The 26,675-nt window shown below is 45.5% G+C and overlaps 1 protein-coding gene across 1 annotated transcript in view; it reads left to right on the forward strand.

Annotated features, from left to right (window-relative positions):
• Positions 1 to 14,341: 14,341 nt before the first annotated feature.
• The window catches only part of LOC129556377 (phospholipid-transporting ATPase IB), a 485,203-nt gene continuing 472,869 nt past the window's right edge, over positions 14,342 to 26,675 (forward strand). Inside the window, exon 1 of the mRNA XM_055426358.2 lies at positions 14,342 to 14,550. Coding sequence (XP_055282333.2) covers positions 14,475 to 14,550 — 76 coding nt within the window. The 5' untranslated portion in view covers positions 14,342 to 14,474. The remainder of the gene's footprint in view (positions 14,551 to 26,675) is intronic.

The raw sequence follows: 26,675 nt of genomic DNA on the forward strand, positions 1-26,675 counted from the left end.
GGGTCTCCAAGGCAGTGGCCTACTATCTGATTGTGACTGTGGCTCACAATTAGTAAGCCATGAAAACAAATGAACAGAATGCAACCAACATCTGTAGATTTCAACCAGACCTGCCATGTTTCAGTAAGGCCCAGAATGAAGAACGGACGGTGTACAGAGGAGGGGCCTGGTTGAACAGAGGGGAATCCTCCGAAAAGCCACACTGCGGACCAGGGAACATAGCCTCACAAACATTATCACTGCAAAGCTGAGAAGACTTTAGGACCTCAGACACCAGGCTTCTGAAACTGTTGGATCAAAGATGACATTTACCAAGAGAGTGAATGTGTGCTTTGAACACAATTATTTAAGCATTCTAGCAGAGAGGGTGCGTCCAGAAATGTGAAGAAAAATGATCAACCACAAATGGAAGTGGAGAGAGAGGGACACTTGGATTCAGCTGGAGCATCTGTCTGCTCTGCCCAAAACCAGTCATTTGGAAAAAAGTATAAGCTTGAGACAAAAAGATGAGCACATGTCCTTCTACTCTACCATTCATCTTCTTGTCTCAAAGCTATGGTTTGTCTAGTAGTCATGTATGGATGTGAGAGTTGGACTATAAAGAAAGCTGAGCACCGAAGAATTGATGCTTTTGAACTATGGTGTTGGAGGAGAGCCAACCAGTCCATCCTAAAGGAAATCAGTCCTGAATATTCATTGGAAGGACTGATGCTGAAGCTGAAGCTCCAATACTTTGGCCACCGGATGCAAAGAGCTGACTCATTGGAAAAGACCCTGATGCTGGGAAAGATTGAAGGTGGGAGGAGAAGGGGACGACAGAGGATGAGATGGTTGGATGGCATCACCGACTTGACATGAGTTTGAGTAAACTCCAGGAGTTGGTGATGGACAATAAGGCCTGGAGTGCTGCAGTCCAGGGGGTCTCAAAGAGTTGGACATGACTGAGGGACTGAACTGAACTGAACGGAAACATTTGTGAACAGGTTTTTGTGTGATTGGAGGTTTTCATTTTTCTTGGTAGATTCCTAGGAGTAAAATTGTTGGGTCATATGGTAAGTTTATGTTTAACTTTTTAAGAAACTGCTAAAATGTTTTCCAAAATGATTGTACGTTTTTACATTCTCACCAGCAACATATGGGGATTTTAATTTCTATCCACATCCTCACCAACACTTGTTATTGTCTGTCTTTTTTATTATAGCCATTGGGGTTTTAATTTGCATTTCTCTAATGACTAATGATGTGTAGAATTTTAAAATGTGATTCTGAGCTTTTGTATATCTTCTATTCAAACCTGTTTTGTGTTTTCAACTTAGGTCATTTGTCTTATTGAACTGTTCTGTGTAAGTCCTTTGCCAGATATATGATTTGCAAATCGTTTCATAATGATGTTTTTTGAAGTGCAAACATTTTTTTCTCAAGGAAGTCAAACTCTTTCCTCTTTATGGACTATGTTTTTGGTATCCTGTCTAAGAATGCCGTACTTAATCCAAAGTCACAAAGACTTTGTTTTCTTCTAGAAGTTTTATGGTTTTAGTTTTTATATTCAGCTCTATGATCTATTATGAGTTAATTTTTTTTATGTGGTGAGATGTAAGGGTTTAAATTCACCTTTGTGTATGTGGATATCCAACTGTTCCAGCATCCTTTGTGAAAAAATGTTCTTTTGAGATGTGTGGAGCGAAAAGACATTTACCTTCTTCCTAGGTACTATATAAATTTGTTACAGTGTTCCTGAAGAGCTTGCACATCAGCTGGCATATCTGTAGTCATGTTCATACCTGGTTGTGTGTCTCTACTGATTGTCTCTAGTTAAAATAACCCTCACAAAGTTAACAAGTCACTTTAAAAACTGGGTGGACATTGAGAATCATAACAGTCACCTGTAATTGCAAACTGGAAGCAAATTGGCAGTGTTTCTACAGGCTCTGCATTCCTGGCCAGTTCATGCCATGTCCACCCACATTCTCCCTTTTTCACTGGATGCTCCTGCTTTCCTTTGCATCTCCTCTTTCTTCGAGGTGGAGGGGGGAGGAAACTAAGTTTTCCTGAGAGACAGCTGGGGAGGATGTAGTGTGTCAGGACGGCCTTTCCGGCTGTGATGGCTGGTCGGGCAGGCAGGGGAGGGCAACTTCCTTTCCCAGCCTGTTTTCCAGAGAATTGTGCCTTAAGGTATGGCTGACAGAGGGGTCTAGGTCCACTCTGCTCAGCCGTTCCCTGGGCTTTGAGGTCCTGGATGAGAGGCTGCCCTCTGGAGCACGGGCATCATGCTGTACTCCAGACCCCCCATCACTCGGGGAACAAACAGCACACCTGGAGCAGACCCAGCTTCAAGACGCTTCCCATCCCCGTGAGCATGTGTGTATGCAGGTTACGTCACACACCACATGTGCCTGTGTCCCCACCTGAGTGCCTGCCTTTCTCAGGGTCTTCGCTCACCCACTCTGGTCACTCTCTGGGGTTCTTTCTGTCCGAGCTCAAACAGAGCAGTTCTGACTCTCAGGTCACGAGGGACAGGGTGGTGGCCACAGCCAGCAACCCGGGAACTCAGAGCCCATCCTGGAAGGGCTGCTCTGTTCTCTGTTTAAGCAAAACACAGACGGTCAGATTGAATCTAAGGCAGTTTTCTCAGAATGGGGTAGAGGCCATGCATATCAGAACCACCCAGAATGCTTGGAAAAAGGTAGATACCCTTGGGACTACTAGCCACGACTTACTGAATCCGGTTGGGGGAAAGGGATATGTAGGTCCTCAGCTCCTGGGTTTAGTAAGAGGTGCTTTTCTTTGCAGAAGCTTAACACCTAATAGTCCAGGGGATGTCACAGAAGGACATGTAGAACTGACCACAGTCGACTGCTGTTGAATACAATTGTGGCTCTTGATCCTTTGTACAAAATGGACTTTATTATGTTTGTAGTCACTGCATTTCAGAGTTTAAAGAGACTTATTGCTCATCTAAATAAGGCCAATGGATATGCACTGGCTTGCCTGAAAAACCCATTTTTCTTTATTCCACTGTCTCCTTAGTGGCACGTCTGTAAAAGTGCTCAAATGGGATGACAGACCTTTCACCCAAAGGTAGAATGCAACTCATAGAAAGAATTATGAAAGGGAAATGGGAAAAAAGATGTATTAGTTATCTTTCAAATTCATCTAAACATGAAAGGTTAGCTTCCCCAGGTGGTGGAGAATATTCTGAGATAAGCAGAAAATGCTGACATAAATGTGAGTCTGTGAAACTTGTTTTACTCGACCTTGTAATTGAGTTTAAATTGTGAAATCAGATCTTAGTAGAAATCACATATTTAAAAGCCTCTATAAGTCTCTGAAATTTCCTGTTGATGTTTGAAATTTATCTTAGGCAGAAGGCTACTGCTTGGCTACTGAGACACTGAGTCCTAAACTTCCTCTAAGAAAAGGAAATAATCGAGAAAGTGTTTGAGGAACTGTGTCATCCTTAAAGTTAGGAAGAAGTTACCTTATTCATGGAGAATTATATAAATGGCAATAAGGTACTGGTGGGGAATTTGTAGTGGATGGGCATTCTTTATGTCCAAGGTCTTAATTACTTCCCAGGGAGCATCACACAATGGACATAAAAAGGTCCAAACACACTCAGGACACAGGTTTACGAATTTGCATTTTTGTGATGGAACACCATGGCCAATATACCAGCTGATGCTCATAAACACATTTCATTTTTGAAATAAAAAACTATTGAGACACTTCGAGAAACTTGGCTGTTGCTTTGTTTTATGTTGACAAAAACAACGTATACATGGGCTTCCCTGGTGGCTCAACTGGTAAAGAATCTGCCTGCAATGTGGGAGATCTGGGATTGATCCCTGGGTTGGGAAAATCCCCTGGAGGAGGACATGGCAACCCACTCTAATATTCTTGCCTGGGGAATTCCATGGACAGAGGAGCCTGGTGGGCTATAGTACATGGAGTTGCAAAGAGTCGGACATGACTGAGCAACTTTCACTTTCATACATCTATACACAGCATTCTTTATAATAGCAGGTTCCAGGCAAATCTGCTGACAAACAGAAAGATTCAGAAATGGTGCAGGGATGTGTATTAATCAGTAATATTTTGGTTGCCAACAATACAAACCTTGCTGGTTTCAGGAGCGTTTGCCACACTTCAAGCTATGTTTTCTAGCTTTTTTCTCCCTAAATCTTTCCTATGTAGAACTTCCAGAGTTGCACATTATCTGAAGTAAAGAAAGGAACTTATTTAATCACATAAAGTCCAGTGAGTGGTCTGGGTTTCAGAAAAAGCTGGACCAATCAGGTCACAAAATATTATCAGAAATGAATCTCAGGGAATTTCCTGAGAGTGCAGTCCAGTGGTTTGCACTCCATGTTTTCATTGCAGGGGGCACAGGTTCAATCCCTGGTCAAGGAACTAAGATCTCACAAGCCACAGGGGTGGCCAAAAAAAATGAGTCCCAGTCTTTGCTACCTACACATGGTCTCTCCCAGTGGTACTAAGATGGCTGTTGGAAGCCCCAGACTTCACATCCTTCTTGTAAGTCCCTACAGTCTCTCTGTCCTCAAGTTTCTCTCTGTAAGTCTCTGTGTAAAGCCCTCTAGTTCCGCCTGCTTGGATCACCTTTTCCTCCGGAGGTAAAGCCACGTTTTCAGGGAGACTTACTCTGGTTGGCCAGCATGGCTCCCCTGGCCACATATTTGTGGGAGAGGGAGGCTGGGACACTTAATCTCTCCCCCAAAACTGCTGGTAGTAAAAGATGACAAGTCACAGATGTCTGTCCACCAAGGATTGATGAACCTCAGAGTTAGTGGAATATGAGTTTTTACTCATAACGTATATGAGAGTACATGTGTTCAAATCTGTAGTTACCTTTTTTTTTAATTGGAATATAGCTGATTTACAGTCTTGTGTTTCAGAGTACAGCAATGAGATTCAGTTATACATATATCTATTCTTTTTCAGATTCTTTTCCATTACAGGTTATAACAAGATAACAAGATATTGAATATAGTTCCCTGTGCTCTACAGCAAGTCCTGTTGTTTATCTGTTTTATTTACAGGACTGTGTAACTATCAATCCCCAATCCTAATTTATCCCTCCCCCCAAAGCTGTATTTACCTTTGCTGGTCTTTGGTCAGCAGATGTGAAAGAAAATACAGAAGCTTTAGTAAAGTCCTTCATTTTGTTTATATAAAACTGTGCTTTTTATTTGTGCTATTACAGCTTCTAGATTTTTTTTTTTTTCAATCTCTCTGTTGGGAGACCTCTTTGGAGCTGCAAGAGAGGAGCGTAATTATGAGTGTGACCCCTCGACACAGGTAACAAAGAGCTCGCTTTCTGGCTCCACGTCCTGACTACCTGTGTGATCGTGGGCGAATTATTCAGCTTCTCTAATCCTGCATTTTCTCATCCACACAACAGAGGCAATAACGTGCTTTCCTCTTTGAGTTGTTTTGAAAAGGAAAAGCTATCATGCAAGCAAAGCTTTGAGCTTCTTGCTGCTCAAAGGAAGCACTCAGAAGTGCTCTTGTTATCAATATTATGAAACCAGTTCATCTGCTTTTATGCCTGTTCACTGGTCATGGTTGCCAGGTTGCCCGGTTAGCTGTTGAGTTCCCCAGCACTCAGCAGCAGGTGCTGTGTTTCCTTCGGGAGGGGCTTCATGCCCAACCCCACCGCCCTCAGGCTCAGCCGGGTCACCAGTGCTTGCTCTGGTCACTGACTTTCACCCAGTGCACTGTTCTCTGTGGAATTCCAGCAAAGCGACACCTCTGAGCAGCACCTCGTGCAAGAAGACACTTTTTCTTACTGTATTGTGAAAAATGAAAATATACCAAGAAGGATAAGAAGGAAATGAAAGCCACCATCCAGAAGCAATAACAGCTAACGTTTTAATACCTCACTCTTCAGATATGAGGATATGTGTGTATATATACGTACACACACACACACACACACACACACACACACACGTAATAAATGAAAGTGAAAGTGTTAGCCGCTTGGTCATGTCTAACTCTCTGTGACCGCATGGACTGTAGCCCGCCAGATTCCTCTGTCCATGGGATTCTCCAGGCAAGAATACTGAAGTGGGTTGCCTTTTCCTCGTCCAGGGGGTCTTCCCTACCCAGGAATTAAACCTGAGTCTCCTGCGTTGCATTGCGGGCAAATTCTTCAACGTCTGAGTCACCAAGGAAACTCTCTGTATATGTGTATTTAAAACTAGATCACAACATATACAGTGGCATTTTCCCTTTGTTCATTTAACATTTGACATTCATTTAACATAGTATGGCTTCTCAAACCATTAAGCAGTCTTCAAAATTTTTGCTTTTGAAGAGAATCATTTTCTAGAAAGAATTTTGAATTATTTAAACGCTTATTCTTTTGTCGTTGGGCTTGCTTTTCAGGTTTTTGCTATTAGGAATAACATTATTATGAGTATCCCAGGACAAGCATCTAAAATACTCGCTTCCTTTATTTAGTATTTTATTTTTTTTGGCTAGGTGGTACAGCTTTCGGGACCTTAGTTCTCCAACCAGGAACTGAACCAGGCCACAGCAGTGAAAGCCTGGAATTCTAACCACTAGGCCACTGGGGAACTCCCTTTTATTAGTATTTTATTTTTTTGGCCACACCGAAGGTGTGATGTGCTCTCAGTTACCCAAGAGCAGAAACTGACTCCGTGCCCCCTGCAGTGGAAGCTCGGAGTCTTAACCAGTGGACTGCCAGCGAATTCCCTTTGTTAGCATTTTAAAAGCTGGTCTAGTTTCCCTGAAATATACACATACATATATATATAACCTCTCTCTGTATGCATGTGCATGTGTGTATATATGTATATGCTCAGTCACTCAGTCTTGTCTGACTCTTTGCAACTCCATGGACTGTAGCCCACCAGGTTCCTCTGCCCCTGGAATTTTCCAGGCTAAAATACTGGAGTTGGGTGCCATTTTTGACTCCATATATAAATATATAGACACACATGTGTCATATATATACACCACATTTTCTATATCAACTCATCTATGGACGGGCACTTAGAGTGCTTCCATATATTGACTGTTATAAACAATGCTGCAATGAACACAGCAGTGCCTATATCTTTTCAAATTAGTGTTTTCATTTTCTTCCAATAAATACCCAGAAGTAGAATTGCTGGATTCTATGGCAGTTCTATTTTTAATTTTTTGAGGACCCTCCATACTGTTTCCATAGTGGCTGCAGCAATTACATTACCACCAACGGTGCATGAGGGTTCCTTTTTCTTCACATCCTCCCAACCACCAGTTCTTTCTTTTCTTAAACAAAATATTTATTTTATCTATTTGACTGTATCCTGTCTTAGTTGTGGCACACAAGACCTTAGATCTTAGGTTGTGGCATGTGGGATCTAGTTCCCCGACTAGGGATTGAACCTGGGCCCCCTGCATTGGGAGCACAGAGTCCTAGCCACTGGACCACCAGGGAAGTCCTGTATTTCTTGTCTTTATGATGTCAGCTATTCTTACATATGTGAGCTGATCCCATTGTTTTGATTTGCATTTCTCTGATGATTCGTGATGTTGAATACCTTGCAAGAGATTTTTATAGACCAGAGTGAGCAGGAACAAGGAAGTGATACTGGGCATTTGCTGATCGGTTAAGTCAGCGTGGTGGTTGTTCGGTCACTGCTTTCCTTGTAAGGAACAAAGGGAAGTCTTGGAGCAGACGGGAAGCTTGTGCTGAGCAGACAAGCCCTGATAGGTGGATGAGGCTTTCCTTTTCTGGGAGAGTTAAGCACAGAGCGTAGAAATTTTGTTAAGTTTTGGTTTGCTGATGTGGGGCTTGGCATGAGCAACTCATCTTGGGGTTAATCTGGCTATTTTAACATTTGTTGTTGTTCAGTTGCTTGGTTGTGTCTGACTCCTTGCAACCCCACGAACTGCAGCAACCAGGCTTCTCTATGCTCCACTATCTCCTGGAGTCTGCCCAAATTCATGTCTGCTGAGTCTGTGATAACCATTCTTTATCTAATCTTTTGTGTGTTGCTTTCATTCAGCTTCCCTCATAGCTCAGCTGGTAAAGAATCCGCCTGCAATGCAGGAGATCCTGGTTCAATTCCTGGGTTGGGAAGATCCCCTGGAGAAGGGATAGGCTACCCACTCCAGTATTCTTGGGCTTCCCTGGTGGCTCAATTGGTAAAGAATCCACCTGCAATGTGGGAAACCTAGGTCGATCCCTGGATTGGAAGATCCCCTGGGGAAGGGAATAGCTACCCACTCCAGTATTCTGACCTGGAGAATTCCATGGACTGTATAGTCCATGGGATTGCAATGAATTGGACACGACTGAGTGACCTTCACTTTCATTCAACATCAGGCTCTTGAGATCCATCTTGTTGTACACATTGGTAATTGCAAATGCATCCCTTTTACTGCTGAGTCATCTCCTATGAATTTATTACAATTGTTTATCCAGTTACCTGTTGGGTTGTTCCCAGTGTGAAGTTGTTATTGTTCTTAGTTGTTAAGTCATGTCCAACTCTTTACGACCCCAGGGGCTGTAGCCCACCAGGCTCCTCTGTTCATAGGATTCTCTGGGCAAGAATACTGGAGTGGGTTGCCATGCCCTCCTCGAGGGGATCTTCCCGACCCATGGACTGAACCCAGGTCTCCTATATCACAGGTGGATTCTCTACCACTGAGCCACCAAGGAATCCCAGTGTGAAGTTATTATGAGTAAAACCTACTATTAATATCCTTTTACAAGTCTTTTTGTAAATGTGTGTTCATTTCTCATGGGTAAGTACCTAGAAGTGGTATCTCTAGATTTATGGAAGGTGGATATTTAACTTCTACAGGGACTGTGAGTGTTCCAGAGTGGTTACAGCATTCTACACTCACCAGTAATGTCTGAATTTTTGTTGCTCAACACCCTCCACAATAATTTGGAGTCATTTATCCTTGACATCCTGTGGGTGTGTAGTGGACTACTGCTTTTTTTTAAAAATTGGAATATAATTGATCTACAATGTTGGGTTAGTTTCAGGTGTACAGCAAAGTGCATCAGTTAAACGTGTATCCTCTTTTTTAAAATATTTTATTCTCATATAGGTCATTACAGACTATGGTGTAGAGTTCCCTGTGCTGTATGCTGCTGCTGCTGCTGCTAAGTTGCTTCAGTCGTGTCCGACTCTGTGTGACCCCATAGATGGCAGCCCACCAGGCTCCCTGTCCCTGGGATTCTCCAGGCAAGAACACTGGAGTGGGTTGCCATTTCCTTCTCCAATGCATGAAAGTGAAAAGTGAAAGTGAATTCGTTCAGTCGTGTCCGACTCTTCACGACCCCATGGACTGCAGCCTTCCAGGCTCCTCCGTTCATGGTATTTTCCAGGCAAGAGTACTGGGGTGTCATCACCTTCTCCCTGTGCTGTATCAGTTCAGTTCAGTCGCTCAGTCATGTCTGACTCTTTGAGACCCCATGAATCACAGCACGCCAGGCCTCCCTGTCCATCACCAACTCCCGGAGTTCACTCAAACTCATGTTCATCGAGTCGGTGATGCTATCCAGCCATCTCATTCTCTGTTGTCCCCTTCTCCTCCTGACTCCAATCCCTCCCAGCATCAGAGTCTTTTCCAGTGAGTCAACTCGTCGCATGAGGTGGCCAAAGAACTGCAGTTTCAGCTTTAGCATCAGTCCTTCCAATGAACACCCAGGACCCATCTCCTTTAGAATGGACTGTTTGGATCTCCTTGCAGTCCAACGGACTCTCAAGAGTCTTCTCCAACACCACAGTTCAAAAGCATCAATTCTTCGGCGATCAGCTTTCTTCACAGTCCAACTCTTACATCCATACATGACCACTGGAAAAACCATAGCCTTGACTAGATGGACCTTTGTTGGCAAAGTATTGTCTCTGCTTTTTAATATGCTATCTAGTTTGGTCATAATTTTCCTTCCAAGGAGTAAGCATCTTTTAATTTCATGGCTGCAATCAGCATCCGCAGTGATGTTGGAGCCCAGAAACCTAAAGTCTGACACTGTTTCCACTGTTTCCCCATCTATTTCCCATGAAGTGATTGGACCAGATGCCATGATTTTTGTTTTCTGAATGTTGAGCTTCAAGCCAACCTTTTCACTCTCCTCTTTCACTTTCATCAAGAGGCTTTTGAGTTCCTCTTCACTTTCTGCCATAAGGGTGGTGTCATCTGCATATCTGAGCTTATTGATATTTCTCCCAGCAATCTTGATTCCAGCTATAGTAGGTCCTTATTAGTTGTCTATTTTATATATAGGAGTGTGTGTATGCCAATCCCTGTCTCCCAGTTTATCCCTCCTCTCATCCTTTCCCTCTGGCAACCACGTTTGTTTTCTACATCAGTGACTCTATGTTTCGTAAATAAGTTCATTTGTACCACTTTCTTAGGTTCCACACATGAGCAACATCACATGATATCTGCTGTGATGTGCACTTTCCTTATGATGAACAAGGTGGAGCTGTTCTTTTAGTTGTGAGCTGCGGGAATTACTTATCCACTCTAGATCCAAGTCCTTGTCAAAAGGGTGCATTGCAAATATCTTTTCCTGGTCAGTGGATGACCTATTCATTTTCTTGGCAGAAGAAATGATGTTTGATGATGTCCCATTTATTAGTTTTTCCTTTTCTGATCAGGGCTTTTTGTGGCCCAGCACAGGAAGTATTTTCTCCTCCGTTTTCTTCTAGAAGTTCTCTCTGCTTAGGTTTTTACTTTTAAGTCTGTGGTCCATGTTTAGTTAATCATTGCATATGGTTGAGGGGGTCAAAGTTATTTTTTTCCTATGAATGTCAAGTTGTCACAGCACCATTTATTGAAGACTACTTTTCCCTATTGAACTGCTTTAGCACCTCTCAAAATCATTTCCCCACATGTGCAGGCATCTGTTTCTGGACTCTGTCTACTCCCATGCCCACACTCCAGTGTCTTAAGTAGTGTTCACATTCAAGTAAGACCTGAAACCAGGCAGTGTAAGTCCATCAGTTTTGTTCTTTGGGAGCCTGAATGCCTTGTTTTCAGTGTGAAGGTTCTGCACATATTCCACTAATTTTTCAATAAGTGTTTTACGATTTTGCTGCACTTACGACTAATAGTTTATGAAAATCACAATTGCTTCCTGGTAGTTCTGATAGACTATATTTCTCAAAATGGCTGCAACGGTTTCCAATCCTCATGCTCCTGCAGACTCCGGCCACTCTCCCATCAGTAGATGGGGTCTCCTCTTTCCTGTCCCCTGGGACCGACTGGGCCCTTGTGGCTGCCTCAGCGAACAGGATGTGGTGGGAGAGATGGTGCATGATTTCCAGGGTCAGGTTGGAAGGGCTGACAGTGTCCACCTGCCTCTCTTTCCTGGGACCCTTGGATCCAGCCAGCGTGTTGTGAGGAAGCCGGGGTTACCAGGAGCGGCCATGTGCAGGGGTCCTGCTGCAGCCAGCATCGCAGCCAGAAGTGAAAGTGAACGAATGACTGAGGGGGAGGGCCTGCCACAACTGCCGCTTTGTCATCAGGAAAACAGATGGGCAGTTCTACTGCAGGTTGCTTTTTCTTTTCTTTGAAAATTTTATCTTTAATTTTGGCCAGAGTAGGTCTCCCTTGCAGCTCCCGGGCTTTCTCTGGTTTTAACAAGTGGGCTCGACCCTTCCTTGTGGTGCGCAGGCTTCTCTTGTTGCAGAGCGCCGGCTCTAGGCTTCATGGGCACCAGAGCGCAGCCTCAGTAGTTGTGGTGCATGGGCTTAGTCGCCCTGAGGTATGTGGAATCTTCCTGGGCCAGGGATGGAACCCGTGTCCTCTGCAATGGCACGTGCATTCTTTACCATTGGGCTGCCAGGGAAGTCCCATATTGCTTTTTCTATGTCTGGTGTGGTCCACTGCTCCCTAAAAACAATGTGTAACATTGAAAAGAATCTGGAGAAGAGTCATCAAAACGCATGTGCAGAGCTCTTACGAAGCCCACCGTAAGAGAATAAAGATTTCCACTGACTGTTCTTCCTTCCCAGTTGCTGTCCAGTCCGTAAGTTGTGTCTGACTCCGTGACCCCATGAACTGACCCTTTGCTTAATCCTGTCAGGGTTGCTCTTTGCTTTGTTAGTTTGTAAATAACATCAGAGGAGAGCTTGAAAGGAAATTGGTCTGGGGACCAGAAGGAAAGGAAGGAGGTTAGGGACTGGTGGCTTTCACTGTGTCTGGATTTGTTTGTTCCCTAAACTGGGGTGGAGAGGTGTGCGCGCTAGCTATATGCTTATCTGTGCCTTTTTTACATGCCATATATATGCCTTTCCTTTACAAATGTCTATAGACATGCATCATATGTAAACATGTGTTTGTGGTTACTTGTGTCCGACTCTTTGCGACCCCATGGACTGTAGCCTGCCAGGCTCCTCTGTCCATGGCATTTCCCAGGCAAGAATATGGGAGTGGGTTGCCATTTCCTCCTCCAGGGGATCTTCCTGACCCAGGGATGGAACCCGTATCTCCTGTGTCTCCTGCATTGGCAGGTGGGTTCTTTACCACTGAGCCACCTGGGAAGCCCATCCATATGTAAAAGGTAGACATGTATATGTATACCTACTATGGACATTTTTAAAAGGAAATGAGGTTTTAATTTGAGGAAAAGAAAGGGTTAAGAAATGGCTTAAAGTCTTTTTAAAAACATTTATTTATTTATTTGGCTGCACTGGGTCTAGAGAAAGAAATGACAACCCACTTCAGTATTCTTGCCTGGAGAATCCCATTGACAGAGGAGCCTGGTGGGTACAGTCCATGGGTTGCAGAGTTGGACACAACTGAGCAACTACCTCTTTCACTTTTCATGAACATTTTAAAAAGGAAATAGGGTTTTAGTTTGAGGACAAGAAAGGCTTAAGAAATGGTTTAATATCTTAAAAAAATATACATATATATATATATATATATATATATTTCTTTGGCTGCACTGGGTCTTAGCTGCAGCCCGTGGGGTCTTTGATGTTCCTTGTGGCAGGGAGGTTCTTTTAGCTTCAGCATGTGGGCTCTTCAGTGGCAGCATGTGAACTCTTAGGGCTCGTGGGATCTAGTTTTCTGACCAGGGACTGAACCCAGGTCTCCTGCATTGGGAGCGCAGAGTATTAGCCACTGGACCACCAGGGAAGTCCCTTGAAGTCTTATTTATAAATTTATAAAGATGAACTCACTGGTAGAAACTTTTAGGATCCCCCCAGCAGTTCTGATGACCTCCTAAGAAAACCTCTTTGGCCACCCTGAAGCTTAGCCCTGCAGTTTAGAACATGTCCTATTCCTCAACTTCCTGCTAAAGACTCATCAGGAACCTGTTTTGTTTTGTTTTAGGGCCCAGGATAGGCAGGAATCCTACTTGAAGCTGAAATTCCCAGCCCACAGTTTTCAAAGCAAGTTGTCCATCCCTTCTGCATTTTTTTTCTAAGAATGGAGGCAGAGGCCAGCCATGGGGGAGCTTGGCACCACATGGCTTTGTGACCGCGGGAGGATTCTCTGTGCTGAACTCTGTTCTTGACAGGCCTGATGTTTATGTTTTTTGAAGGTTAATGATCACATAGTAAATTCTGGGGCAGGCTCTTACTTACATCGTTTTGTGTGTGTGTGTGTGTGTTCACTTTGAGGTCAGAATTTTATCAGATATTAAACAGATTTGGCACCCCCACCCCCACCTCCGCCTTTATGGAACTGTGCCCAGGAGGACCAAGCCCAGTTTCAACATTAACATTAAAGTAAAAACAACCAGAAGTAGATCATGTGATCTTGGACCAGTCCCCTCACCCCTCAGTGATTCTGTTTCTGTGGCAGAAGGTGTGAGTGTGTGTGTGTGTGTGTGTGTGTCCGGCGTTAAATGATGCCCACAATTTCTTATAGCTTTAACAGGCCATCAGCTAGAGCTGGAGCGAGGTTGTGTCCTGGTGGTGGGAGTGGGTTGGGTGGGTGGGTGGTGTGGTATGAGTCTAGAGACCCAGGACTTCACTGGGGAAAAGGCCACCATCGGGCATCTTAGAAATACCTGTTCCTGTGAGGTTCCGCATAGGCCCCAGCAGACCGGACACGGAGGAAATGGAAGAACAGAAACTGCGGGGGAGGGGGCGTATAAAGAGAAAGCAGGCGTCCCGACCGCCTCACATCAGCGCCCCACGGCAAGTGCAGGGAAACCAAAGTCCCTGAGCGGCGCGCGTCCCCGAGGCGAACCCCCAAAGCACGGATCCCCTGCCCCGCCCCGCGCCTTCTCCGCACCTGCAGGCGTACCGTCCTGCGTGACGTTCGGCGGCTTCCCGGAGCCCCGGGCGCCCCCCCGCCCCAGCCCCGCAGCCCGCAGCCCGGGCGCCGCCGCACTGGTCGCCGCAGCGGCACGGACGGCGCAGCCCCGCGCAGAGGCCGCCCGCTTCCGCCCGGCGCGCCCCCCATGGCCCTCGGGCCGCCGGCCCCGCGCACAGCCCCGCGCAGCGCCCTCGGGGGGCGTGATGCCCAACGGCCCCGGCCGCGCCCAGGCTCTTAGGATGTCCCTGCCCGGGAGGCCACGGATCCGCGCGTCCGTGGGTGAGAGCGGGGGCGCGGACTGGGGGGTACTGGGCGGGGGCGCGGGAGGAGGGGGGGCGCGGGCGGGGCGGGCCGGGGGCGCGGTCAGGACACAGCGCCCCGCCCTCCGTCCGCGCCTCCGACCCCTCCCCGCGCTGCGAGGCCGGGGCCGGGGGTAGGGGGCGGGTCCCCCCGGGATGGGGAAGGGAGGGGCCCGGATCAGAGCCCCGGCGCCGGCTCGCCTCCAGCCACCGCCATCGCCCCCGCACCCGCTACCCGCGTCCGCTCCGCGGTGGGCTCGGGGCGGGCGGCGCACCAGCATCTCGCCCCTCTGGCCTCGCCGCGCGTCTTGCTGCCGCACAGCTGGGGTGGGGGCCGGCGGGGCACCCGGTTCTGTGACTCCCTGGGGACCCCGCAGCCGCGCGCAGCGACGCCCGAGCCGCTGACCCCTCCCTTTCCCACCGCCGGGGGCCGCCCGGCGCCCCCGCGAGCCGGCACTGCGCCTCGGAGGCCCGGTCGTTAGAGCCACACGCAGCCCGGCGTCGAGGGCGGCCTGGGGCTGCCAGTCCTCAGGAGCCCTGTGTGGTTTGTTATGTAAACGTGTGTAGGGACCACAGGCTTGTGGAGCTGGGTGTCACGTGATGGTGACACAGGATGCGCTAGCAACACCCTTCGATCATGAAACATTGAAAGGGTGCTTCAAAACGATTAGATTTCGTGTCATTTTGGGGCTCTTGGCGAGTTTGTAGGTACATACACGCAGGTGCAGGGTTTGCGGCTTGGAGCTGGCTTCGCTGGTAGCAGTCTCCCATTGATTTTGTTTGAGAAAATAGGCATATAAAAATAAGTGACTTCCCTATTCCTGTGGCTGAATGATGTGAAAGGGAAGCAGCTTTTCAGACAGTCTAGACCGGTGTTTCCGAGGCTTGAGTGATGTACTGGCACCTTCGGAGTTACTTGCAGAGAATCCCAGCGACAGAGGATCAGGGGCTGACAGGCTGAGACCAGACTGCGGGAGTCCCAGATCCGGGGGAGGGCAGATGGTCCCTGTGTGGGTGCCAAGGGGGAAGGGAGAGTACAGCTGCCTTGTGTTTGAAGGTAGGACCTACAGCATTTGCTCATGATTAGGATGAGGGTGTAAGTGAAAGAAGAGATGCAAAGATCGAGGTTTTGGGTCCAAGAAATGGTTACTGAGTTGGGGAAAGGTTCGGGAAGAGCAGGGTTCTGTTTTTTTTGGGGGGAGAGGGCATCACGAGTTTGGTTTTGAACCTGTGAAGTGCCAACCAGAGGGCCCAGTGGATAGAGGCAGGCTGGTGTACAGACCCCAGAGGAGAACTGTGAGGATTGCCCAGCAGGACGGGCTCTCAGGACTGATGTGACCAGTACTCACTCAGGCTGCCATCTAGAAAGAGTGCCCAGTTTGCCTTCAGGCCCTGTCCTTGCTCTGTCGGAATTCTTCCTTATTTTTGAGCCAGGGGCCTGCACTTTCATTTGGCTCTGCGCCCTGCCGATTACGTAACCCGTGTGTATAGCTGTGGCCAAAATGAGAGGGGTCCTTGCCCAGAGCCCTGGGCACTCCACATTTCAAGGTCAGGGAGATGCAGGTGGCAGCAGGGGGCTGCGAGGTTGGCCAATGAGCTCAGAAGGAGCCGAGAGACTGTGTCCGGGAAGCAGGGTGTCCGACTGGGCCTGGCATCACCCCGGGATCAGCACAGGTGAGGCCTGAGAACCGTCTGTTTGTTCAGCAGCAGGGAGGGGAGGGCATCGGTGACCTTGCAGAAGCTGATTCTGTGTGATCCCGGGAAGAATGTCCATAAGAGATGAAGAGGACAGGCGTTGAAAACAGCTTGACCAGAAAACTCTTTAGGGTCAACTTTGTTGCTCGGGAGAGTTGAGCAGAGGGGGAGTGGTCGCTGGAGGAGGATATGAGTTTTAGAAGGCCGTTTTAAGGCTAATGTGACAGTTGTACAGTTGTTGGCATGGACGTAAAAGCCAGGGGAGAAGGGAGGGCAGGGTTCTGAGATTCAGAGAAGAGAGCACATCGTCAGGGTGGAGCAGTGGAGACGTGTCCAGAGGTGGAGGATGGGGGCCTCGCTGTTGGATAGACTGCAAGATGGGAGCTTATTTGGGGTCTATTACACTTCCCTGGAGGCTCAGGTGGTAAAGAATCTGCTTGCAATGCAGGAGGCCCTGGTTTGATTCCTGAGTCAGGAAGATCCCCTGGAAAAGGGATAACCTACCTACTCCAGTATTCTTGCCTGGATGATTCCGGACAGAGGAGCCTGGCCGGCTACAGTCCACAGAGTTGCAAAAAGTCAGACATGACTGAGCGACTTTCACTTTTTCACTACACACCATGTAAGGAAGAGGGAGGCCTTGACAGTGTGGGCTCCCTGGGGCATTCATTTGAACTTGCATAAAGGGCCTGCTGGGCCTTCCCAGGTGATGCTAGAGGTAAAGAACTAGCTTGCCAATGCAGTAGATGTAAGAGACACGGATTCTATCCCAAGGTGGAGAAGATCCCCTGAAGAAGGGAATGGCAACCCGCTCCAGTATTCTTGCCTGGAGAATTGCATGGACCAAGGAGCCCGATGGGCTATATTCACGGGGTCACAAAGAGTTGGACATGACTGTGCATGTACCCAAAGACTAAAAGAAAAAAAAAGGATTATTCACAAATTACAGTTTAAATTGATTTTGCTAGTGCGTGGGGTCGCTAGGGGTTGGACACGACTGAGCGACTTCACTTTCACTTTTCACTTTCACACATTGGAGAAGGAAATGGCAACCCACTCCAGTGTTCTTGCCTGGAGAATCCCAGGGATGGGGGAGCCTGGTGGGCTTCCGTCTATGGGGTCGCACAGAGTCAGACACGACTGAAGTGACTTAGCAGCAGCAGCAGCAGCAGCAAAACTTTGGGGTTTCTATATTGATTGTATATCCAACAACCTAGTGGGCTGTCTTAAGAATTTTTTTTAATCAATTGATTTTTTATTGACAGATAATTGCTATACAGAACTTTGCTATTTTCTGTCAAACCTCAACATGAATCAGCCATAGGTATACATATATCCCCTCCCTTTTGAGCCTCCTCCCATCTCCCTCCCGATCCCACCCTTCTAGGTTGATACAGAGCCCCTGTTTGAGTTTCCTAAGTCATATAGCAAATTCCTGTTGGCTATCTATTTTACAAATGGTAATGTAAGTGTCCATGTTACTCTTTCCATACATCTCACCCTCTTCTCCCTTCTCCCCATGTCCATAAGTCTATGCTCTATGTCTGTTTTTCCACTGTTGCCCTGTAAGTGATTTCTTCAGTCCCATTTTTCTAGATTCTGTGTATATGTGTTGTTGCTGCTGCTGCTGCTGCTGCTGTGTCACTTCAGTCGTGTCCGACTCTGTGTGACCCCATAGACAGAAGCCCACCAGGGTCCCCCCATCCCTGGGATTCTCCAGGCAAGAACACTGGAGTGGGTTGCCATTTCCTTCTCCAATGTGTGAAAGTGAAAAGTGAAAGTGAAGTCGCTCAGTCGTGTCTGACCCTTAGCGACCCCACGGACTGCAGCCTACCAGGCTCCTCCATCCATGGGATTTTCTAGGCAAGAGTACTGGAGTGGCTTGCCATTGCCTTCTCCGTATATGTGTTAGAATATGGTATTTATCTTTGTCTTTCTGACTCACTTCACTCTGTATAATAGGTTCTAGGTGCATGCACCTCATTAGAACTGACTCAAATGCATTCCTTTTTATGGCTGAGTAATATTCCATTGTGTATATATACCACAACTTCTTCATCCATTCATCTGTAGATGACATCAAGGTTGCTTCCATGTTCTAGCTATTGTAAATAGTGCTGCAAAGAACAATGGGGTATATGTGTCTCTTTAAATTTTGGTTTCCTCAGTCTATATGCCTAGGAGTGGAATTGCTGGGTCATATGGTGGTTTTCAGTCCTGGGTGTTCATCGGAAGGAATGATGCTAAAGCTGAAACTCCAATACTTTGGCCACCTCATGCGAAGAGTTGACTCACTGGAAAAGACTCTGATGCTGGGAGGGATTGGGGGCAGGAGGAGAAGGGGATGACAGAGAATGAGATGGCTGGATGGCATCACCGACTCGATGGACATGAGTTTGAGTGAACTCCGGGAGTTGGTGATGGACAGGGAGGCCTGGCGTGCTGTGATTCATGGGGTCGCAAAGAGTTGGACACGACTGAGCGACTGAACTGAACTGAATTGATGGTAGTTTTATTCCTAGTTTTTTAAGGAATCTTCATACTGTCTTTTATAGAGGCTGTATCAATTTACATTCCCACCAACGGCACAAGAGTGTTCCCTTTGCTCCACACCCTTTCCAGCATTTAATGTTTGTAGACTTTTTGATGATGGCCATTCTGACTGATATGAGGTGATATCTCATTGTGATTTTGATTTGCATTTCTCTAATAATGAGTGATGTTGAGCCTCTTTTCATGTGTTTGTTAGCCATCTGTATGTCTTCTTTGGAGAAATGTCTGTTTAGGTCTTTTTCCCACTTTTTGATTGGGTTGTATGTTTTTCTGGTATTGAGTTGTGTGAGCTGCTTGTGTATTTTGAAAATTAATCTTTTGTCAGTTGTTTCATTTGTTATTATTTTCTCCCATTCTGAGGGTTGTCTTTTCACCTTGCTTATAGTTTCCTTTACTGTGCAAAAGCTTTTAAGTTTAATCACGTCCAACTTTACTTTTGTTTTTATTTCTGTTACTTTAGGAGGTGGGTCATAGAGGATCTTGCTTTATGTCATCAAGTGTTCTACCTATGTTTTCCTCTAAGAGTTTTATAATTTCTGATCTTACATTTAGGTCTTTAATCCATTTGGAGTTTATCTTTGTGTATGGTGTTAGGAAGTGTTCTAATTGCATTCTTTTACATGTAGCTGTCCAGTTTTCCCAGCACCATTTATTGAAGATGCTGTCTTTGGCCCATTGTATATTCTTGCCTCTTTTATCAAAAATAAGGTACCCATAGGTGCATGGATTTATTTCTGATCTTTCCAGCTTGTTCCATTGGTCTATAATTCTGTTTTTGTGCCTGTACCATACTGTCTTGATGACTGAGCTTTGTAGTATAATCTGAAGTCAGGAAAGTTGATTCCTCCAGCTCCATTCTTCTTTCTCAAGACTGCTTTGGCTATACGGGGTCTTTTGTGTTTCCATTTGAACTGTGAACTTTTTTGTTCAAGTTCTGTGAAAAATACCATGGGTAAGTTGATAGAGATCACATTGAATCTGTAGATTGCATTTGGTAGTACAGTCATTTTCACAGTATTGATTCTTCCTCCCCAGGAACAGGGAATATCTCTCCATCTGTTGATGTCATCTTTGATTTCTTTCATTAGTGTCTTCTAATTTTCTGTGTACAGTTCTTTCATCTCCTTAGGTAAGTTTATTCCTAGATATTTAATTCTTTTTGTTGCAATGGTGAATGGGATTGATTCCTTAATTGCTCTTTCTGATTTTTCATTGTTAGTATATAGAAATGCAAGTGATATCTGTGTATTGATTTTGTATCCTGCAACTTCACTAAATTCACTGATTAGCTCTAGTACTTTTCTGATACTATCTTTAGGGTTTTCTATGTATAATATCATGTCATCAATAAACAGTGAGGGCTTTACTTCTTGTTTTCCGATCTGGATTCCTTTCATTTCTTTTTCTTCTGATTGCTTTAGCTAGGACTTCCAGAACTATGCTGAATAATAGTGGCAAGAATTTTGATAGTTTATAGATTCTTTAAAATTTTCAAGCATAGGTAGTCTCTGTATCTGCCAATAGTCATTTAGTTTCTTCCTTTATAATTGCTATAATATTTTTTCTCCTTTGATTATATTTGCTAGTACTGCCAATAAACAGTTACCGGAAGTGCAATAAGGGGTTAATTCCAGGATCTCGTGCTTCTGGAGTGTGATGTGTGCTCTCAGAGCAGTAGTTCTGTTACACTACGGAAGGACTCTTGCCCTCCTACCTGTACCCAGTTCAGTATGGGCAGAGGCTGTTTTGCTTGCGCCTTTTAGATAATCATAAGAAAACAGAAAATACATGAAGATTCCGGGTGGCTGTGGGGGGTCCCTCCCTTTTTCCTCTGGAACTTTGTGTTGATTAAAGTGAACCATGGAGCATCTATCAGAATGGCTATAATGAAAAGTGGTAACATCACCAAACACATGCCAAGGTGCAGAGAAACTGGATTGCTCATACCTTAGTGCTGGGCAGGTAAAATGGTCCACCCAACCACTCAGGAAAAACGTTTGGCAATTTCTTACAAAACTGAACTTGCAGTGTCCTTTGACACAGCAGTTGTACCCTTGGGCATTTATTTCAGAGAAACAAACTTCCCTTCACACAAAAACTTGTACACTGATATTCATAGCAGTGCACTAGATAGCCAAAAACTAGATGTCTTTCTGATAGCCAAAAACTAGATGTCCTGTGGCTGGGTGATTGAACAAGAACTATGGTGTCTCTGTACCAGGGATCACTGCTCAGCAATAAACAGGAGCCAAGTACAGCAACTTGGGTGGATCTGCAGAGAATTGTGCTGAGTGAAAAAAGTCCAGTCCCAATAGGTTATATGCTGTCTGATCCCATTGACGTAACATTCAAGAATTGCAACTGAGAAATGGAGAGCTGGCTAGTGGTTGCCGGGGTGAAGGAGGGTGCAGGGGTGGAGAGGTACAGGGCAACACGGGCATCCTTGTGCTGATGGGCATTTCTGCGTCTTGACTTCCTCCATGTCAGTATCCTGCTTGTGATTCTGCCTTATAGTTTTGTAGGATGGTGCCACTGGGGGAACCAGCTGGAGGGTACACGCAGTCTCAGTGTCGTTTCTGTTTTAAATAGTTTTATTTATTTATTTTTTTGGCTGCACTGGGTCTTCGTTGCTGTGAGGGCTTTGCTCTAGTTGTGGAGAGCAGAGGCTGCTCTCCAGTTGCAGTGGGCGGGCTTCTCATTGCGGTGGCTTCTCTGGTGGCAGAGCACAGGCTCTAGGGGCACGGGCTCAGTGGTTGTGGCTGTGGGCTGTAGAGCACAGGCTCGGTAGTTGTGGCACACAGGCTTAGTTGCTCCACAGCATGTGAGGTCTTCCTGGTTGGGGGATCGAACCCATGGCCCCTGCATTGGCAGGCAGATTCTTTACCACTGAGTCACCAGGGAAACCCTCAGTTGTCATTTCTTACAACTGCATGTGTATCTGAAATGATCTCAAAATATAAAATTTAATATACAAAAGTAAGGCATAGTCATTTTTCATCAAATCAAATAATAGTTAATTGTCATGTTCCAGGTCTTGTGGTATACTCTCATTGAAGACATTTTAATTATACTGTTATAATTTCATTGATAGGAGGTTCCTTCAGGGCATTAGATTGCCCACCACCTTTGTAACACCACAGAGCCTCTGTGTTTAAGAAGCTTTGTGCTTGGCACGTTACCTCCTGCTTGATATATCTTGGCAGGGTGCTGCTGGGGGTGAGCTTAGACAATAGTATACTCCCTTCAAAGTGTGCTTCTCATTTTTTACAAACTAGTAATGAAGGGATCAGCGGTCACGGTCTGCTTTCAGATTATGTGCCAACAGACATAGAGAACCGACTTGTGGTTGCCAAGTGGGAGAGGGATGGGGAAGGGGTGTCTGGGAGCTTGAACTTAGTGTATGTAATCTATTACCGATAGAATGGATAAGCAACAAGTCCTACTGTACTGCACAGGGAACTATATTCAATTTCCTGTGATAAACCATAATGGAAGAGAATATGAAAAAGAATATATGTATGTATAACTGAGTCACGTTGCTGCACAGCAGAAATGAACACATTGTAAATCAACTGAACTTCAATAAAATATTTTTTTAAAAAGACTACATGCCAAGCTGCATGTGCTAGGTTGCTTCAGTCGTGGCTGACTCTTTGCGACCCTATGGACTATATAGCCCACGAGGTTCCTCTGTCTGTCCGTGGGATTCTCCATGCAAGAATACTGCAGTGAGTTGCCATGCCCATCTCCAGGGAGTCTTCCCAACCCAGGGATCGAACCCGAGTCTCTAATGTCTCCTGCATCGGCAGGCAGGTTCTTCACCACTAGTACCATCTGGGAAGCCCTCCAACCTGCATACTGTTGAGTAAAATAATTCTAGGGTTGTTGTTTCTCACCTACGAGATGTCTTTGACTCCTGCCTTAACCTGGATGTGAGACTGTGCTTTGGTCAGCTCAAATATACTTTGTGCTGGTGTGTTTCAGACATTTTCCCTGGAGATGAGAATACAAAGACTACTAAGAAGGTCCTCCTGCCTCTGTAGAACTTACAGTTTGGTTGAGGTGGAGCCTTTCAGTCTAGTGAGGGAGGCAAAGTGGAAACAAAGTCATTGATTTGAACACATATGTATGGGGACCTGCTATGTGCTGGGCACACGGGATGCGTGTCCTCACGGTGCATGTGGGTGAGCAGGGAATCAGGTGCTGAGTGTGTCGGTGGGTGTGCAATGGGGGTGAGAGTGAGGACGGACCGGAAGGGGAGGTGTTTTCCGTGGACGATGATGGCTGGTGGTATTGGGCAGCAGCTTACCCCTGTGTAATTCAGTGTGTGCTGTGTGCTTAGTCACTCAGCAGTGTCCGACTCTTTGTGGCCCCATGGACTGTAGCCCACCAGGCTCCTCTGTCCATGCAGATTCTCCAGGCAAGAGTACTGGAGTCGGTTGCCATGCCCTCCTCCAGGGGATCTTCCTGACCCAGGGATCAAACCCAGGTTTTGTGAATTGCAGGTGGATTCTTTACTGTCTGAGCCACCAGGGGAGCCTTACTGAATGTATCGATTTGGCAAAGGTTTAGCCACGGTGAGCAGGCAGGAGGCACACAGACCATATACCGACCCCAGAGGCTGACATCTCTTCCAGAAGAGCCCTCCAGATCCACACCCCACCCATCCATCTTGTCTGCCCTCTCCTGGTCTTCAAAGGTGGTTTTAATTTTGTTTCATTTTAAAAAGCGTTCCTACAAGGACCTAGATTTCCCCTAATGACCTGCCCCATGTTTCCAGGGGAGAATGAGGAGAACTGGGGCAGCTGAAAGGGCGAAGACCACAAATGTAAGGACTGGAAGAGATCTCAAAGTTTAATCCCCTCATTTCACAGAAGAGACACCAACCCCAGGTGTGTCTTGCCTGCTGGTTAACTTCCAGCAGGACCAGCTAGTTTCCAAATCCAGGGCACTTTCCACCACATCCCACTTGCCTAGTTCAGTATCAGACCTGCATTCACAGAACAGGTTCATACATTCTGTATTGTCTTCTGTTCCTCCAGTGGAAATAAAGAACTAGGTCTAATTTCTTCCATTTTCTGTACTATCTATCCTGTGGGTACTCAATAAAGATTTGGCTGAGCTTTGTCATGCATTATTTTTGCACTTGGTCTAACTTGGAAGATTCCTAGAGGTCACACATATATGGGGTTTAAAACATCAGGCTTTTGGGTTAGAGAGAAGTGGATTTAAATTTTGACACTCATTTGCTACCTGTATGACATTACAAAGGTTTCTCTATTTCTACTACCAATGAGGATGAAAGTAAAAAATGTGTAGTTCATGGGGTGGTTGTGATTAGTGAGTAGTGTGTATAAAGGGGCACACGTTAGTTACCCGGCCCATTAAAAAGAGGGCTTTGTGATCCGATTGAGCTCGTATTGGCATATCCGGTCTTTCTCATGCTGCCCAGCATCAGCCAAGGTCAATTCCACCACCTACTTATCCTACAAACAGCAGAATTGGCAGAAACTTCAGTTGTTATTTTCTTGTCTGCATCAAATGATGGAGGCTTAACTGGGAGATGACTGCGTGGTCATCACTGGATAATTTGTGTTCTGTTTGTGCTGTTATCCGGTGTGCGTCATTACCCAGCAAGCACTCTGATTTTCATCCTCTGGTGTCTCTGAAGATTGTCACCTTCTGTTAGAAGCAGTCTTCCCTCCAAGACTGTTTTCTACACAACAGGGGTCAATAAGCACCTCAGCTGATGACTTCTGATATTTTATCATTCATTGATTTTACTTTACAACGGATGCTTTATCTCAAACCCTCATCTAGCATAGATGCCAGCTAGACAAATGGATTAAGTTAAAGTTATTCTCTGAAAAGGTTTCATACATTTGTGGGTGGATGTGTACAGAACACGTTTAAAGATGGGTCTCCACATTTCCATTCTGGGTCTTTACATGGACTAAATATAACCTCTGGTCAATGCCACACTGCATATAGGTGTTATTTACATCCTTTTAGGCTGTGACAGTGCTTAGAGCAAATATTAACAACCGTTAGGAAAGGCTAAAAATAAAAGTGATCTCATATCCGTGCCCTGGGAGCTTCTCTCCATCATCAAGGATAAAGGCAGAAGCAGGACCTTGGACAGAGCCCTCACCTGGACTTGAGGATGGTTGGTTGCACTTGAAAATACTCTGACAGTGGAAGGGACAGAGTCCCACACACACCGCTGCTTGGGTCTGCATGGTAGCTGTGTTCCTATTGTTCCATTCATTCATCAGCGCATGTGTATGTGTGTGTCTGTGTTGTTTCTGTGTGTCTCTTGTTCTGACAGCTCATCTCTTACCTTGCTCAATGCCTCTCCGTACACACTGCTATATTTAAAATAGATAACATAAAAGGACTTACTGTATAGTGCAGGGAACTCTTCTCAATGATATGTGGCAGCCTGAACTGGAGAGGAGTTTAGGGGAGAATGGATACTACATGTATGACTGAGTCCTTTTCTTGTTCAGCTGAAACTATTGAAACATTGTTTGTTAATCAGCTATATCCCAATACAAAATAAAAAGTTCAAAAAAAAAAAAAAAAGACCCAGAATAGGCAAAAATTAATTTTTTTTCTAAAGTTAAAAAAAATTGAACCATAAAAAAGGAATCAGAATCTAATTTACCATCCAATTTCACCCTAAAAAGACCCTAATCTTGATTAACTTTGATTTAGAGGTTGTACATTTGCAATCAAGTCTTCCAGTCATGTGTAACCTATGCCAAATGGCGCATTTCCCACATTTTGGAGGGGCATTTGGGAGCCCCCGTTCCCTTTTCTGTCTCTGTTAGCCATCAGTGGAACCGAGGATCCCAGGCTTATGGTATTATTTTAAGCACATCACCGAGACTGGTCGTCCGGGGAACCAGGGTGAGCAAGCGACACGTGGAGTCAGCACTCCTCCGCTCTGACGTCGGGAATCTCATTCCACATCCTCAGTGCAGAAATGCTTGCTCTTCCCAGTAGCTGATACCTTCATACCACGAGATGCTCGTGCATCTTCAGAGCGGGGAGCGGCTTGCTCACTGCGGGTGATTTATTCAGGTCAGGGCGCTGCAGGATCAGGCCTCTTATAGGCTATTTTTAGCCTCATCATGCTGATCCTTATTTAAGATTCTTCAGTTTTCTTTTCTTTACTCATGCACTGAGGAAGCATAACTTTGATTTTAAAGCTATGGAATTAAAAAAAAATGTTTACTGAAGCAGAGTTGATTTATAATGTTGTGTTAATTTTTTCTGTATAGTAAAGTGATTCGGTTATACGTTGACATACATTCATTTTCATATTCTTTTCCATCGTGGTTTATCACAGAATATTGAACTATAGTTCTGTGTGCTGTGCAGTGGGACCTTGTTGTTTATCCATTCTATATATAATAATTGGCATCTGCGAGTCCCAAACTCCCAGTCCACCCCTCCCCACCTCCTTCCCCCTTGGCAGCTACCAGTCTGTTCTCTATGTCTGTTTCCGTTTCATAGATAAGTTCATTTGCATCTTATTTTAGATTCCACATCTAAGTGGTATATGGTATTTGTTTTTCTCTTTCTGACGTCTCTTAGTATGATAATCTCTAGTTGCATCCATGTTGCTCCAAGCGCCATTATTTCATTCTTTTTATAGCTAAGTAATATTCCATTGTAGTTATATATGTTCCACACCTTCTTTATCCATTCCTCTGTCCATGGACATTGAGGTTGTCCATCTCTGAATCCCCAGAGAGGTAGTTACTGTATATCTAGCAACCAAGCTTCTGTCCTCTGGAATCTCAGGGACTTGCTCAAGGGCCAAGTGTAGCCGAACTGAATTGCTAGAAG

The sequence above is a fragment of the Moschus berezovskii genome, chromosome 13 (assembly GCF_049115385.1).
Source record: "Moschus berezovskii isolate FMDL1 chromosome 13, NW_MosBer_1.0, whole genome shotgun sequence".
NCBI classification, from domain to species: Eukaryota; Metazoa; Chordata; class Mammalia; order Artiodactyla; family Moschidae; genus Moschus; species Moschus berezovskii.